The sequence below is a fragment of the Xenopus laevis genome, chromosome 5L (genome assembly GCF_017654675.1).
Source record: "Xenopus laevis strain J_2021 chromosome 5L, Xenopus_laevis_v10.1, whole genome shotgun sequence".
Classification (NCBI taxonomy): domain Eukaryota; kingdom Metazoa; phylum Chordata; class Amphibia; order Anura; family Pipidae; genus Xenopus; species Xenopus laevis.
The window spans coordinates 137,124,249-137,140,686 of record NC_054379.1 but is presented as its reverse complement, the minus strand read 5'-3'; the positions used below and the strand labels follow the sequence as shown (position 1 = coordinate 137,140,686).

Below are 16,438 nucleotides of genomic sequence, written 5' to 3'. Positions count from 1 at the left end.
GATTCTGGAGGTGCAGAATATGCAAGGTACTGAGCGACGTACAAGCTTTCCAAAGCAGTTTCTAGGACATAAATACACTAAATTGTGATATGAATTTAGTATATATATATACAGCATCATTGCACCCCCGCCTAATGGTTTTAAAAATTAGTGGTGAGCACAACTTTCCCTTGTTTGTTATAGTTATACAGGAGCAGTGACCAGCTCCATGTTGTAGCTTCCACCCTTCCCAGCTATAGTCAGGTGATCCCACTGGTGTCTAATAAAAGGGCAGCCAAGTTTGGGAGTTTTACTTTGAAAGCAGCAAGTAAGTTGCAGGTAAAACTTAGTCCCTTTGTAAAATGTATAATGAAGCAATAGAATTCTTAATGAATCAAATGAAAATTGAGCATAGGACTGGCCAGATATGGGATGACTTTGACGTAGTTGGCCAGCTTAAATATATTGCAATATATGGACAAACAATCCCTGTTTTGCTTAAAGGGTAAGGCATTTTTTAGTAGCAGTATGCACAAAATGTCGCTGTCTTAAATATATAGATAATGGGTTGAGTGCAGAGGACTCTTGTATTTGTCTATATATATATATATATATATATTTTTTTATATATATATATATATATATATATATATATATATATATATATATATATATATATATATATATATATATATATATATATATATATATATATATATATATATTGCAGAGTCCAAAATCTGCACTATGTCGAGGGGAGGGCAGTGAGCCTGTTATATCCAACAGAGGTATATAAATGTCACTAACTGACCTTAATGCAAGAACCAAAGGACAAACAATTATATTTAAAAGGAATATTAGTTTTAAAATAGAAAGCAGTATAAGTGTGTCTGTGTGTAATACAACATATCCTATCCAAGATATCGCTATGCAATGCTGCATATAAAATAGTAACAATGATAATGGCATACATGTTTTATAGTATTTAAACAGCATCTGTATTATAACATGAAGATTCAGTCTTTCGAAGCCGATTACAATTTAAAACAGGAAGAAGAGGTGACTCTTGATTCTTCTAACCTCATATCCAGGGCAGATTTATCAAAATGTGAGTTTAGAGCTTAATAAATAAAAATTCACCCACGTGCTATTCATTCCATTGGGATTTTTAGAATTGTATTCATAATAGATGAAAGTTAGAACTCCCCATTTGATAAATACGGTTCTAAAAATCCCATAGGAATGAATACAACGTGGTTGGATTTTTATTTACTAAGCTCTAAACTCACAGGGGTAAATTTACTAAGTGGCGAAAATTCAGCAGCGATGGCTTCGCAGCCATCACACTTTGCCAGGCGAAAATTCACGGAGACAACGCTAATTTACTAAAATGCAAAGTTGCGTCCAGGGCTGGTGAATTTTCGCTAGCGTTACTGAGGCAATCAAAGCGAAGATGCGCTAGCGTTCAATTCTGCCCAGCGCAACTTCATTAGAGGTCTTCGCTCAGGCTAATTTGCATATGGTGGGAAATTATAAAGTTGAATGGACATATATGTTGCAGCAAATACATTACATTACACAAGTCCAGGGAACCTTAAAAAAGAAAATAGAGTTGTTATATTGCCCTACACATGAGCCCAGTGTATAGTTCATGTTCCATATGTTACCTAAAAAAAAAAAATTAAGGACTTTTGCAGGCTATCACAAAAAGGGAAAAGACACCAGCATTTTTTGGGACTTAGAGCCTTTTTCCACTAAAAATATGATGTAAGTAACAGAAGATTGAGGAAGATCTATGCACTCCAGTGCACTTCGCCTGGTCTGAGCTGGTGAAGGCAAGTCTGGCGAAAAAGGTAACGTTCAGTAAAATCCACATCTTAGTGAATTTGCGGAGTAACGACCATTCGCCAGAGTGAAAATTCGCCTGGCGATAGAGTGCAAATGAGTGCTGGAGTCTGTCTCTTTCGCTAGCAAAGTTACGCCTGCGCCCGTTAGTAAATCGGCAAAGTGCTTGAAATGCTGGCAAGCGTTAGTCACTTCGCCCTGAAGTAAATCTGCCCCACAGTTTGATAAATCTGCCCCTAAATGTGCTGCTGTTTTTTTATTCCTATCTATGATATCCCTTTCTTTTCACTAATTTACCTGAATGCAGAAAAAGTGCTTGTAGTGAATCCCCTGTCAGCGCTGAATGTTGTGCTATGGTTTCTCAAGTCTGAGGTGTTTGGGTGGCTTAGGCAAATTAGAGGGCTGTGCCTGCACGACTAAGCCCACACTCATTGCAGCAGTCATACATACCCTATTGACTTGACAAGCCATAGATATAGCACACGTAGAGTTGATAACTTGATACAATTTTGTACATTATAATCATACTACAAGTTTGATGATGCAGTCAGTACCCATAGCTCTCTGTTGGCTTCAGCTCTCAGTACTCTGACATAAACACGGGTTATTTATAAACACTGGGCAAATTTGCACCTGGGCAGTAACCCATAGCAACCAATCAGTGATGAGCTTTTTTTCAGCCAGCTGTAGGGTGAACACTGAAAGCAATCATCTGATTGGTTGCTATGGGTTACTGCCCAGGTGCAAATTTGCCCAGTGTTTATAAATAACAATTTATTTAACATCTGTCTGTTAAACTTTTTTGGCCTCTAATTTCATACCTTATCACAGGACTTTTTTTGACTGCCAATGATCCTGGATACAGTTGTGCCCCACAAAGCAGCAGCTGTAAGTATTGAGTGTGGTTTAGTAGAACAACACCTGCATACCTCCCAAACGTCTCATTTTTCGCAGGACAGTCCCAATATTGACAGCTCAATTTGTTACTGAAATGTCCCGATTTACTCTTTGATCTCCTGCACTGAACAGCCAGTAAAAGACACAAACTTTCTTAAACAATTGGCAGGGAGGCCAGAATATGTGGCAGGTCCACCTTGATACTTTTGTAACAATTTAAGATAAGCAAAGAAACAATTGTAGCAATTTATGATAAGCAGGTTTATTGGGGAGACTGTGACTTGCAGCTTAAAGAGCAATTCACCTTCATTAGCAAAAGTTTAATAACTCAATGGGTGTGGTCAAAAAAAAATATTTTTCCAAAATGTTAGGAGATATGCGCCTGGTATCACTATTGTCCACCCTGCAGCCTTATTGTAGTTGCTGAAGTATAACTCCCAGCAACCACTGTGCAGGACTATTAGGTCAATGCTGAGGGTTTTAGTACAACAAGCCATACATAAGCCATAGATGTTCCAAATATATATATATATATATATATATATATATATATATATATATATATATATATATATATATATATATATATACATATATTTATATACGGCCCCACAATGTCTACAGGTAGGACACCCCAGTCTTATACACCTTTCACATTTTACGCCGGGGAACATTATTTGTTATTACACCTCATTGGCATCACTACAGTTACACTCAATCTTCTCACAACTGTCCACTGCAGACACTGCAATTATCAGTACAAGGCGGTATATTTGTTACAGACCATTATAACACTATTAACATACTAATCGTTCTAATGACAGGTCTAGGCTGACTTTTACTGGCTTGAGTCGGCGGGTTCACACACCACTGTTCTCTGCAGCTATACTATTAAGCGTTCCTGCATGCAACGAGTGAGTCTGATTGTCTGCTGTTGGCCAATAAAGGATAATAATAGTCTGTTGAGTGTTGAGGTACATTGCATCTCAGCCTTCTATAAATGCATGGGGGTTAGTAACACCTAGTGCTGCCTCTCACCACTTATTTCCCTCTCATCTCCATTACAAACCCCAGAGATAAAGAACATGGTCTACCAATGGGCTCCCCTTTCCATGATGCACAAATCAAGGATGCCCAGCCTGCAACACCCTACGAGTTGTTTTACTTTAACTCCATCTCTCAGAATATACAATACTACACATTAAGGTTGTTGGTTGGACACCCCCTGTCTCACACACACACACCAAAAAGACTAACAACTGCTACACAGTATATAGGCTATTTGTACTTTTAACTATTCTCCCACCCTTTGATGCTGATGGTCCAAAGCAAATATCCTACACTGTATAATATCTAAGCCCCCAATGCACTAATAAGCTTTGATCAGGGGGTAACTACAGAGGAAGCAGAACCAGCTGATTCCCAGGAGGTATAGGGGGGCCCCATGAGTTCCAAATAGAGAGTAATTTCAACATATATTGGTAAAACAAGACAAACTCTAGATATGTTCTAAAAAAGGCTCTAAAAAAATTAACATCTAGTTACACCAATGGCTTTGACTGCTCACCAGTTACTGACAGTGCCCCAAGGGAAAGTAGAGGTACTCACTGTGTCCATGATCAATCGCCCTGCTGTCTCTGTCTGCTACAGCCGCCTCTCTCATGCACTGGCTGGAGCGCTTATTCCGATACAGTGACTGCTGGCTGGAGCGTTTATTTCCAGAGTGACTGCTGGCTGGAGCGCTTATTCCTATACACGTAAAGACTAAGTGGCCGGAGCCAGCGTTGTGTTTGCCATATACTTGGACACGGGATGAAGCGCGCAGGGCAGAGACAAGCGAGGAGATCACCCAGCGGGACTGGACTCGATCTAGAGCGTTTTTCCGCTCATGAATGGGAGAGGCCGCTGCTGCCTCTCAGTGGGCGACAGGGAGTTATGAAACATCTGTCACTTGTGCTTTATCAGAGGAGGGAGTCGCATTGTTCGAGGTCTGGCAGGGGGCAGATATCTATGGCGTGTGAATATGGTATTTTAATGACATCTGGGAGGGGGCTGATGAGTGTTTAATGACAGCTGGGGGCTGATATGTAGTTTAATGACAGCTCGGGGACTGGTTGTTGGATGTCATTGATTTATGTACCTTTTTCCTACTTCATGTAGTTTTCTTTAGCCTCAGGGACTCTGGCTTGAGCGAATTTGACCGGTTTCATTTTGCCCAAAAATGTATTTATACCATATAAGTCTATGGGCGTCATTTCCCTGGCGAAACACGGCGAAAAAAATCACCCATCCCACAGTCTCTGTGGTCTTTAGTCCAGCCCTCCATATCTGGCACCTACAATCCCTATGCATAGGATCAAGAACCCCTGCCCAATGCTCAGGGCCGGAACTAGGGTTAGGCAAAAAAGGCAGCTGCCTAGGGTGCAAGGATTGGGGGGCACAGGGCAACTACCTCTTCTGCCTACCCCTAGCCTGGACCTGGCACTAGACTTGTGAACTTAACGTGCATGTGCACACAAACGCCTCTACCACACATGTGTGCGTGAACGCCACTACCAAACAAGTGCGTCTGAATGCCGCTACTGCACATGCGCGCGAATGCAGCTACTGCGAGATGGGGATGGGGAGCATTTTGGCTGGCTGGTCTGCCTAGGGCGGCCAGACAGCCTGGCCCGCCTCTGCCCATGCTAAATGTAGAGTAACAAATTTTGGTCCTTTAATATAGGGAACACCAACTAATCTCAAGCTTCATTCTCTCTTTATCTCTCTTCCAATTCCAACTTCATTTTCATTTACTGCTCCTAACACCTCTTTTTTCTACGGTTTCAATAGCATTAGTAAAGTAAAAAGTAAAAGCCCTCCAGAAACCAAGGTTCAGCAGACTTTTACTTTTTACTTTACTAATGCTATTATGCAGAGAGACACAGGATCCTCAATACTATGACTGGTAGGTAAACAAGTTAGGGACCGCCATATGGGGTTTACCTTGACGTGGTATGGTGGCTTTTCAACTTTATGATCATAACGTTGTAACTAAAAACCCCTGTCTTTGTTAACACATGCATTTGCATATCTACTGAATTACTTAGACAGGGGCCCAGGGAATGTGCACTGACCCATTTGGATATGCCAGTAGCACTTCCCTTATACTTCTATATATTTTTACTTAGCAATGCGGGTGCTCCCACAACCCCCCTTGTGTATTTGCTCTTACAGCCTGTAGCTTTGGCTAAGCTTCTTGTGGCTTGTAGCACCCCCATACCCACCCCTATTAATTAATAGTGGCCCTATGCTTTTAACTGCACCATATTTATACATTTTTTTCAAAAATGGGCGTTGGTTTGGGCAATCACTCTCTCTTAAAAGCTGCAATTCAGCAGCGGGGGATGATTTAGCTCTCCAGAAACCAAGGTTCAGCAGACTTTTACTTTTTACTTTACTAATGCTATTATGCAGAGAGACACAGGATCCTCAAAACTATGACTGGTAGGTAAATAAGTTAGGGACCGCCATATGGGGTTTACCTTGACGTGGTATGGTGGCTTTTCAGCTTTATGATCATAACGTTGTAACTAAAAACCCCTGTCTTTGTTAACACATGCATTTGCATATCTACTGAATTACTTAGACAGGGGCCCAGGGAATGTGCACTGACCCATTTGGATATGCCAGTAGCACTTCCCTTATACTTCTATATATTTTTACTTAGCAATGCGGGTGCTCCCACAACCCCCCTTGTGTATTTTCATTGATATTCTTAGACAAGTTGCAATTTGTCTTAATTTTTGTGGTTATTCAGTTATTTTGCATTTTGTTCAGCAGCTATGTAGTTTGGAATTTCAGCAGCTATCTAATTGCTAGGGTCCTATTTGCTCTATCAACCAGGTAGTGATTTGAACGGGAGACAGGAATATGAATAGGAGAGGGACTGCTTAGAACAGGGGTCCCCAACCTTACCTTACCTTACCCGTGAGCCACATTCAAAAATAAAAAGAGTTGGGGAGCAACACAGGCATGCAAAATGTTCCTGGGGTGCCAAATAAGGGCTGTGATTGGCTATTTGCTGGCCCCCTATGTGGACTGGCAGCCTACAGGAGGCTCTATATAGCAGTAGACCTGTTTTTTTATACAACCAAAACTTGCCTCTAAGCCAGAAATTCCAAACTAGGTACCTGTTTTGAGGCCACTGGGAGCAACATCCAAGGTGTTGGAGAGCAACATGTTGCTCGCGAGCTACTGGTTGGGTATCACTGGCTTAGAAAGAGAAGTAATAAAAAGTATCAATAAACGTGTAGCATCACAAAGCAGAAGTTTTTGGCTGCCAGGGTCAGTGACCCCCATTTGAAAGCAGGAAAGAGTCAGAGGAGAAAGGCAGATAATTCAAAAACTATAAAAAAATAATTAAAACAAATTGCAAAGTTGCTAGAATAGGCCATTTTATAACATATATGGAGGTATATTTATCAAAGCGAGATCGCCACAGTCCGCCACTCTCCATTCCTTCATTCATATGGGATTTTTAAAAGAGAATTTATCTATGGGTTAAAATGAAAGTTCTTCCTTTGATAAATACGCCTTTTAAAATCCCATAAAAATGAATGGGTGGCGGAATTTCATGCTAGCGGACTGTGGCGATCTCTAACTTCACTCTTTGATAAATATACTCCTAAAAGTTAATTTCAAAGTGAACCACTCCAGTGGAAAGGTCGCTAACAAATCAGAATTTTGCATATAACCCCATTTGGTTGGTGGAAGAGTGATAATAAAGTGTGGACTGTGTGGGAGGATGGGGTTATATAGGTTGTGTGAAAGGGCAGCACCTTTTGGTTGGCAGTGTGAAGGTGGAATGCTATAGGGCATATCATTATGGCTGTTTTAGGCTTTTAGACACCCTTAAACTTTGAGTGAAGTGATCTTTAATGTCTTTTGAGCTGATTTATTATACTGGATATAAATTCAAACACTCCCTGTCCCTGCCTTGCTAGAAACACATATACTACTGGTTGGTGGACTACTGTAGGAGGTAGAGAACAATATGAAGGCTGCCATATACTGTATGGTCCTCATATGCTCCCTGTCCATTTTGACCAAAGGCAGAGGGCGTACACCTTTAAAAAAAAGCCACCTCTGGAGGAAATGTGTAGGCAGCATGGAAAAAACAAAAATGTTCAATTTTTAGCATAACAGTTACAGAAGATGAGAGTCTGGGGCTTCACTGCACACAAGCTGGCCCTGCACGCATCAGTCGCTCACTACTCTGAGATAAGCACTAAAATAACTGAACAGGAATTCAAGAAGAAAACCTTACCAGTGCTGGGAGATATAATTCTTATCTCTCCCAGCACATAAAGTGAACAAGCCCAACACAGTCCCTGTAGTAGTACAACTATATCCTCGCCATTCTGCCTTCTCCATACGAAGTTCTACATTACGTTACTGAACGCCATATGCTAATTAGCCAGTAACTTGGAACTGCTGAGCGTAATTTCGCTGGCAGCGTTCGTTACCCTGTGCGCAACTTCGGATCTTCGTGAATTAGCGTTGTCCAGGCGAATTTACGCCTGGTGAAGTGTTGCGATGTGCATGAAGCCAGCGCTGGCGAATTTTCGCCGGTTAGTGAATTTGCCCCATGGAATTGTCAAAGAAGAGGTTTCTTTGCTTGGTAAAATAAATATACAGTTATGGGATCCATTATCTAGAAACCTTTTACCCAGAAAGCTCTGAATTTCAGGAAGGCCCTCTAACATAGACTCCATTTTAATCAAATACAGATATGGGATCCGTTATCCAGAAACCCGTTAACCAGAAAGCTCCGAATTACAGGAAGGCTGTTTTCTGTAGACTCCACTTTATTCAAAAAATCCACATTTTTAAAAACGATTTCCTTTTTGTCGGTAATAATAAAACAGTGTTTTGTACTTGATCTAAACTAAGATAAAATTAATCTTTACTGGAGCAAAACCAGTCCATTCAGTTTATTTAATTTTTAAATGATTTCCTAGGAGACCTAAGGTATGAAGATCCAATTTACAGAAAGATCCATTATCTGGAAAACCCCTGGTCCCGAGCATTTTGGATAACAGGTCCCATACCTGTAATTAAAGTTTAAAAAATGCATTTCATTTTTCTCTGTTATAATTAAAAAGTACCTTGTTAATGTCCAGGGTCGGAGTGGTGGGTGCAGGGCTCACCGGGGCTACTGCCCGAGGGCCCCCCTCTCCCCAAGGGGCAGCCGCCACCTGTCCCCCCCGAGCATGCATAAATTAGATCAGCAGACTGGGGGAGCACCGGCAGGGTTCAAGTCTGACCCTGTAAATGTTTTTTAGTAGATGTAAGGTATGGATATCCAAATTATCCCTTATCAGGAAAAAACCTAGGTCCTGACTCCTGAGCATTCTGGATAACAGATCCCATACCTGTATATGTATACCATACGGTGAAGACCCCTTATTCACTTTCCTGTTCCCTAAGTAAATAGGTAATGATTCTTGGTTGGTAGTAGTGTTTAATCACCACCACAAGTGGCAGTGGTATTATGGCAAGAGCAATGAGTTTTACTCATGTCTCACTTCATTCCCAGGGTGGTAAGATCACAACAGATTCATTCAGATCAATTGATGCCATTATTTCCAGCTTGTCTATCTGGCTGCATTCTGCATCTTATAGCAGAACGTATTAGTAAACACAAACATTTCTAGGTTGACTACAGCAAAGTGAGTCTGGCTAATGATTCAGGGAATGCTAGACAAGTGATGGGCGAATTTGGGGCATTTCGCTTTGCCAAAAAATTCGCAAATTTCCAGTGAAATTTGTGAAACAGTGAAAATTTTCGCAAAACGGCGCCGGCGTCTCATTTTTGACGTACATTTATTAGACAACGGCGTCCGTTTTTGTCTAATTTTTTTTTGACGCAGGGAATTCGCCGCAAAATCGCGCCTGCCGAATAAATTCGTCCATGACTATGCTAGACCTGTTGTTAAATGATCATCGTCACCCTTGTTATAGGTTTCCTATGCAGATCAACCTTAACTCTCTGCATGTGGAAACTCACTGTGAGCTGTTTCATGGTGCCCTGATAAAAACACCCGTGTGAATCTACAATATTCTTCTCATAACTGTCAGTTCTGTTATTAAAATCAAAGCTTCCTGCAGAAACCAAACTTACAGACCATTTGGTGGTCACTTTGCTATAAATTAAAGGAAAACTATAACCCCCAAACAATGTAGGTCTCTATAAAAAGATATTGCATAAAACAGCTCATATGTAAAACCCTGCTTCATGCAGATAAACTATTTTCATAATAATATACTTATTTAGTAGTATGTGTATCTGTTGCTAAGTATTCATTTTGGGGGTATAGTTTTCCTTTAAGGGGGTTCTTTACTAAAATCCGAAATAATCTAATATTTTATTTAAAACAGTGATCCCCAACCAGTGGCAACATGTTACTCACTAACTCCTTGGATGTTGCTCCCAGTGGCCTCAGGCAGGTGGTTCTTTTTAAATTCCTGGCTTGGGGCAAGTTTTAGTTGCATAAAAACCAAGTGCACTGCCAAATAAAGGCTGTTTTAGGCTGCTAGTCCACATAAGAACTACTAATAGTCAATCACATATTTGGGACCCCCATAATTGGGAACTTTTTGCATTCTTGTGTTGCTCTTCAACTTTTTTTAACATTTGAATGTGGCTCATGGATCGAAAAGGTTGGGGACTCCTGATTTAAAACAACCACGACCAAACTCCCATGCCAGATATTTATTAATAAAAAACTTGATTTCATTGGATCACTGAAAAACTCGATAATATTGAGCAAAAACCTGAATTGCTCAAAATTTTCTGGCTTTTTCCTGAATTGCTCAAATTTTTCGGGCTTCTTCCCAAATCCGCTCAAATTTCTAGATTTTTTTCTGAAAAGTTGGATTTTCGGGCTAAACCCAGCGCATACCACCAAAAACTTCAAATTGAGATTGGTGCCTCTCTCATTCACTTATACAGGACTCAACAGGTCTGAGATGGTGGATTTTCAGATTCCGGCTTTTTGCAGCATCGGGGGTATAATAAAGCTCGAAAAAAAATAGTTTTTTTTTCTCTAAAAATTCAAGTTTTCTAGAGCAAAAAGTTGAATTTTTCAAGATTTTAACATTCGGATTATAATAAGACAACCTTAATGTAGAATTTAATACTCTTGCATCGTCAGTCACTCTGTTACTACCATGCTATTGTTTTCCAAGTTTAAAATTTAGGCTACATACATCATAGCTTTTCCTGGAGGCTCCAGCTTGTCAGATTCTATTTACTAAGCTAATGTGCCTTTTTAGCATTATATAATTTAGTATCTAAAATCCCCTGCTTGTTTAAAGGAGTGGTTCCTAGAGAAGTTATAGAACAGTCAATTCTAAGCAATTTTGTTTTCACTATTTATTTTTTTTATAGTTTTTGAATTATTTGCCTTCTTCTTCTGACTCTTTCCAGCTTTCAAATAGGGGTCACTGACCCCCATCAAAAAACAAATGCTCTGTAAGGCTACAAATGTATTGTTATTGCTAATTTTTATTAACCATCTTTCTATTCTAGCCCTGTCCTATTCATATTCCAGCCTCTTATTCAAATCAATGCATGGTTGCTAGGGTAATTTGGACCCTAGCAACCAGATTGCTGAAATTGCAAACTAGAGAACTGAATAAAAAGCTAAATTACTCAAAAACCACAAATAATACAAAATGAAAACCAAATTCAAATTGTATTACAATAACCCTACATCATAGTTGACGCAAAAGTGAATCATCCCTTTAAAGGGAAAATAATCCTGATTCAGGGTTTGCAGCTTTTTTTATTAAACGTGTGTTTCTAAATGATTGATACTTAAAGAAATAGTAGAAATAATGTATCATTTGAATGCATTGTATAGCAGACTCCTCCCCCCTCAGAACTGTCACAGACTCTAAGGGCCATTAAAGTTCAAGAGCAGTCTAAAATGTTCCGTGTATTGACGCCATACATGAAAGGTACTTGTGTGCAAATATGCTCCATGCATGTCCGTGGAGTTGCTTCCGTCCTGCCTCTTCTGCTGAATTGTGCTCAAGTGAACCCAATGACACTGGTGAATCCTGGAGCCACCTCCACCCTGAAACGTGGTGCTAATTCCAGGTTTCCCATAGCAGGGTGAGGGTCTGTCAAAGAATCACATGCTGATGGCGTTTCAACGCCACATAATAGAAGTAATCCCAACGCTGAAAATGTAAGCCGTAACTTGCACCTGATTCACACACATTGGGTACAACTTGTCACAACGACACTGGGATTCTGATCAAAATGCTGCAGTCGTGTGTCCAAAAATTGCACTTTGCACAATGTATTGTGTCGTAAATGACCCTAACTATCTGCTGTGCTTTCCCTTTAACTGTGCTTGGCTTTATTCATTTTTGACTGCCATTGTCCCGTTCCCTCTCAATTTGGGTCCCTTTTTGCATTTCTGGGCCCCTCCCAACCCCCTACCTTGTCTTCCCAAACTATTTATCCAGTGTCGGACTGGGACACCAGGGGCCCATCCAAAAACCTTAGACCAGGGGCCCACTCTCAGTACTTACATTCTTCATCTCCTCAATCATCCTCTATTCTCCTAGTTTGTATTCTTTACATACTATTATCTATTATTCCATCTATTTAGCCTCTTTGTTCTCATAGAATAGGGAATGGCCATGAAATAGGCCAAACGTTTAGCAGCTTGAGGGCCCACTGACACCTTGGCCCCCCAGGAGTTTTCCTGGTATCCCGGTGGGCCAGTCCCACTTGTTCAGCCAGTGCGTTTTTACCAGGCCTGAGGATAATATATAGCTGAGCTTTTGTGATTTCTGTATTGACAGAGAAACCTGTCTTGTGATAGGAATGGGATGTGTGAGCCAATATGACCAGGGATTCAGATTTCATGTTTTTATTTTAGTATATCATTTACAGTTAATGCAAACATTCTATAAACTTGAGAGTAAAATAATGTATGTGGACTAGTAGTTTGATATACAGTACATAGTTTGGAGGCTGCTATCATGTATCTTAAATATATGTAACAGGCAGACTTCTTTAATCCACATGATAGAAATGTATTTGTGACATTATTTTGGCTCATAAATCCTTCTTCAGATATGTATATATATATATATATGTTATATGTACCTGTCCAGTGTAACATGCAGGGTCACACTGCAATATTTACTTTTGTGGTGTAATATGAAGCCTGGTATCTAATATTTACCTTCTAGGGGTCAGTATAATATGCAGTCTGGCACTGTTATATGTTCGTCCTTGGTGTAATATGCAGTCTGGTACTGGGTAATTCACCTGCTGACTGTACATTTACTCCATAATGTGCCTATAATTTGTGCTCAGTTAATTGTGCTCCTTGCTCTTATATTGTGCTTGTAATGCTGGAATACTTGTGTTATGGGGAGATGGTTTGGTCACTATCTGGTTTTTGGTGTGTGTGCTACGTTATGTTGGGCACCCAACACTGATATGTGGAGTGTTGTACAGTGTAATGATCGTACTGTACATAAAATGTAGTTCAGTGTTTAATGGCAGTTCAGACAATGCAGTTTAAATTCGAGCTATACTGGGAGTGTGTACAATGTTCTGTGGGGATACTGAGGCCTTGCAATAAACTCCACTGAAGTTCAAGTGTGTTGACCAAACTAAAATGCTGGAAGGTGCAGTTCTCTGTAGGTGTATCCTTGTGTCAACAGTATACTGTTCAAAATAGGCCCTGGAATTTCAGGTACACGAGGTTCAAACAACCCCCACAGGCCCAATGAATAGTGACTGTCTATGGCATCTTTCAGCATCCCCTGTCACAATCTACAGATTGCCTGTTCATTCCTGGCTGTGCTTCTGGTGCCTTTGGACAACAGGTGCTACCATCCAGGGGTGTAACTATAGAGGAGACCATGAGGCTGCAGGGGGGCCCAGGAGGTATAGAGGCCCCATGAGGTCCTAATTCATATACAATGTAAATAAATATTGGTAAAACTGGTCAACCTATAGACATTTCTGCTGTGGGGCCTAGTAATTTCTAGTTATGCCACTGCTACCATCTCTATGGATATATAGGCCTGGAAGTAGCACTGATTATTGCATGCTGTCTATGATAGATTTTAGCCAGGCAGCTATATTTATGAATATAGTACAGCCCTTCATGAAAATGACGATCTCTGCTTGGTAAATTGACAACATTCTAAAAATGAAACTTCAAATTTTGTAGGTCACCAATCTGCCAAATCATGCCTAGGTAAGCTGACCCCTTTTGTGAACAATTTTCTGGAGCTATACCAAATAATTTAGGACTGTTGGCAATTGGATTCTTAAAGGCTGATTATTGGGAGGGTACTGCTATTCATTGCAGTAGTAAGTTGGACCAGGGATATAAGATTCATGGAGAAAAGGCAATGGGCATCTTTGAGCAGCATACAATATTTCTGCAGCTGTTGCTGCTACTTTGTAGAACCATCATCTTGTGTCTGTCCTCAATTCCCTTCCCCTCGCTCTGTTGAAATCCCTGCCCTGACTTGCTGATACAATGTATAGCACCAGACAAATGGATCATGGGACATGGATGTTTGTTGTTTGCTGTCTTTAGAAGAACAATGGAGGTCAAGACTCCTTTAAGGAACCCAGCACAGAATTTCATACACTTCAGCAAAAAGTAAATTGATATTAATGAAAGGTGTTATCAGACCAGCTGGCAATAATGGAACTGAATATTTTGACAGCTCGTGGACAAAATTAGTATTCATGTAAAAATGAATGAGTGAACAGGATATTTCAGTCCCCGGGTTTAAAGCCTACTTAGCAATAATCTGCATAAACAGGATCAATTATCAGCAAGGGGTAAACTGCAAACATTTCTTTGAAAGGAAACTGGAAACAATAGGTGCCCACATCAGCTGGTTTCTAGTGAAAAAAAAAATGTCAGCAGTTTGAAGAGATTCCTCTGGCACTTTCACCTCTTGGCTTCCTATTTCATGTTATCAATGGGTGATCGCCATTATGATGCTATCAGCCCAGACTAGACAAAGTGGGCAGTGGAAAACCTAAATATCCCTCCCAGAAGGTATCCATGGATAAGTGAAGTGATGCCCGGGAGTGAATCCCAACCCCAATCCAAAAATAAACTGTGATCACTAATATAATTGATATAAAAGAAGGAAAACACTTGGAGGCAGCTTGAAGGCTTACTCTGCAATACCCATCACATGCTGTCAACTTACTCTCTGCTGTATATTCCCTAGCCTGTGGGTATTCAGCCTATACGTGCTGTGAGTATATGCTTCCTTTATGCTGCTGTGTATGTTCTACACTCCATTGTGGATCAATGTGCTAAATGATCTCTGTGCTATTGTTCAATAAATACTGTTCTTGGTTCAACTGTTAAAGAACTACTGGCGCCCATCATTGTGCTATCGCATCAGGTTACAGTTACACAACACCCTTGCCTCCACCCCGCTGCGAGGGCTTACCCCTGAGAAAGAGAGCTCATCTGTGGTCTCAGCCCACCAAGGAACGTAGCTAAACTGTCCCAGCACAAGTCAGTTTACTATAGCGCTACAATACTAAAAGTTAACTTAATGGTGTTACACCCCTTTAAACCCTATAATGTTTGCAAGGCTAAAATTTCAAATAAAGGCATTATAAAATTGTGTTGACTTTTAGCACTGATGTGACTGAGCAGGAAAGCAAGGTTATTCCATTTATTTTGTTGTGTTCTTTATTCTGCATCTATGTGCAATCAGCCTTCATATCTCAAAAGGAAGGACATTTTTTTCTGCATCTTATTGTACCACCATCACTCTAGTATTACTGGATGTGTTTATTTAATATGAGAGCAATAATTCTCCTCTATAGAATCCCTTGCCCTTTTTTTCAGGATTTACTGCTGCTAAAAGTCACATGCCATTTTTTTATATAAAATCTCACTTTTAAAAAATCATGAATTTTTTGGAATGCATTAAACCCCGGGGATGGAAAAGTCAGAATTAGAAAATCCGGCATCTCAGAGCTGTCGAGGTTGCATATAAGTCATTGGGAAAAGTCACAATGATTTTTTGATATGCGTTGGGTTTCATGCAATACCCCAAAGTTTTCAAAAAAGCATAAGAAATCTGAGTTTTCAGGTGAAAAAATCCAAAAAAACTGTGAAAATCAGATTTTTTCCCGCAAAGCAAATTTTTGGGAAAATGTAATAATAAATTAACGTAAAAAAAACGTAGATTTGATTGGAGTTTGTAAAATAAAATGTTGAGATAAAATCGGGCTTTGATAAATAACCCCCTCAGATACTTTTGTGACAATTTAAGATAAGCAGGTCTTTTGGGAAAACTGACTTGCAGCTTAAAGGCAATTCAACTTCATTAGCAAAACTGTAATAAAACATAAAAAACACAGAAATGTGTTCAAACTTTTATAACCTGGACATGGTAATTAGGAGGGTGTGGCCACTAAATGGGTGTGGTCAAAAATGTTGCCATGCTCAATGCCTCAAATCTTTTTGTCCCTCTTTCTATTTCCAAAATGTTGGGAGGTGTGTGATGTCCCACCATATAGTTCCAGGAAGGATGATAATCCTATACAATTGATAGTGGGGATCACTAGGATGTTGGTTCTGGCTAATCAGCTCTGGTGCAAATATGAGGGAGTTTAACTTACCAAGTGTTTATTCTGGATCCCCTC

General features: G+C 40.1%; 1 protein-coding gene across 3 annotated transcripts in view; it reads right to left on the bottom strand.

Moving 5' to 3' along the window:
- Positions 1-4,681, bottom strand: part of st6gal1.L (ST6 beta-galactosamide alpha-2,6-sialyltranferase 1 L homeolog) — a 33,798-nt gene extending 29,117 nt beyond the window's left edge. For 2 of the 3 annotated variants that reach the window (XM_018263917.2, XM_018263915.2), the window contains exon 1: positions 4,330-4,677. Coding sequence is in view for 2 of the 3 variants with exons in the window: in XM_018263915.2 (XP_018119404.1) it covers positions 4,330-4,338 (9 nt within the window). In the remaining variant the exon portion in view is untranslated. Of the gene's footprint in view, positions 1-4,329 lie in introns of all 3 variants that reach the window. The other variant, XM_041563461.1, reaches the window with a different exon arrangement.
- Positions 4,682-16,438: the final 11,757 nt, after the last annotated feature.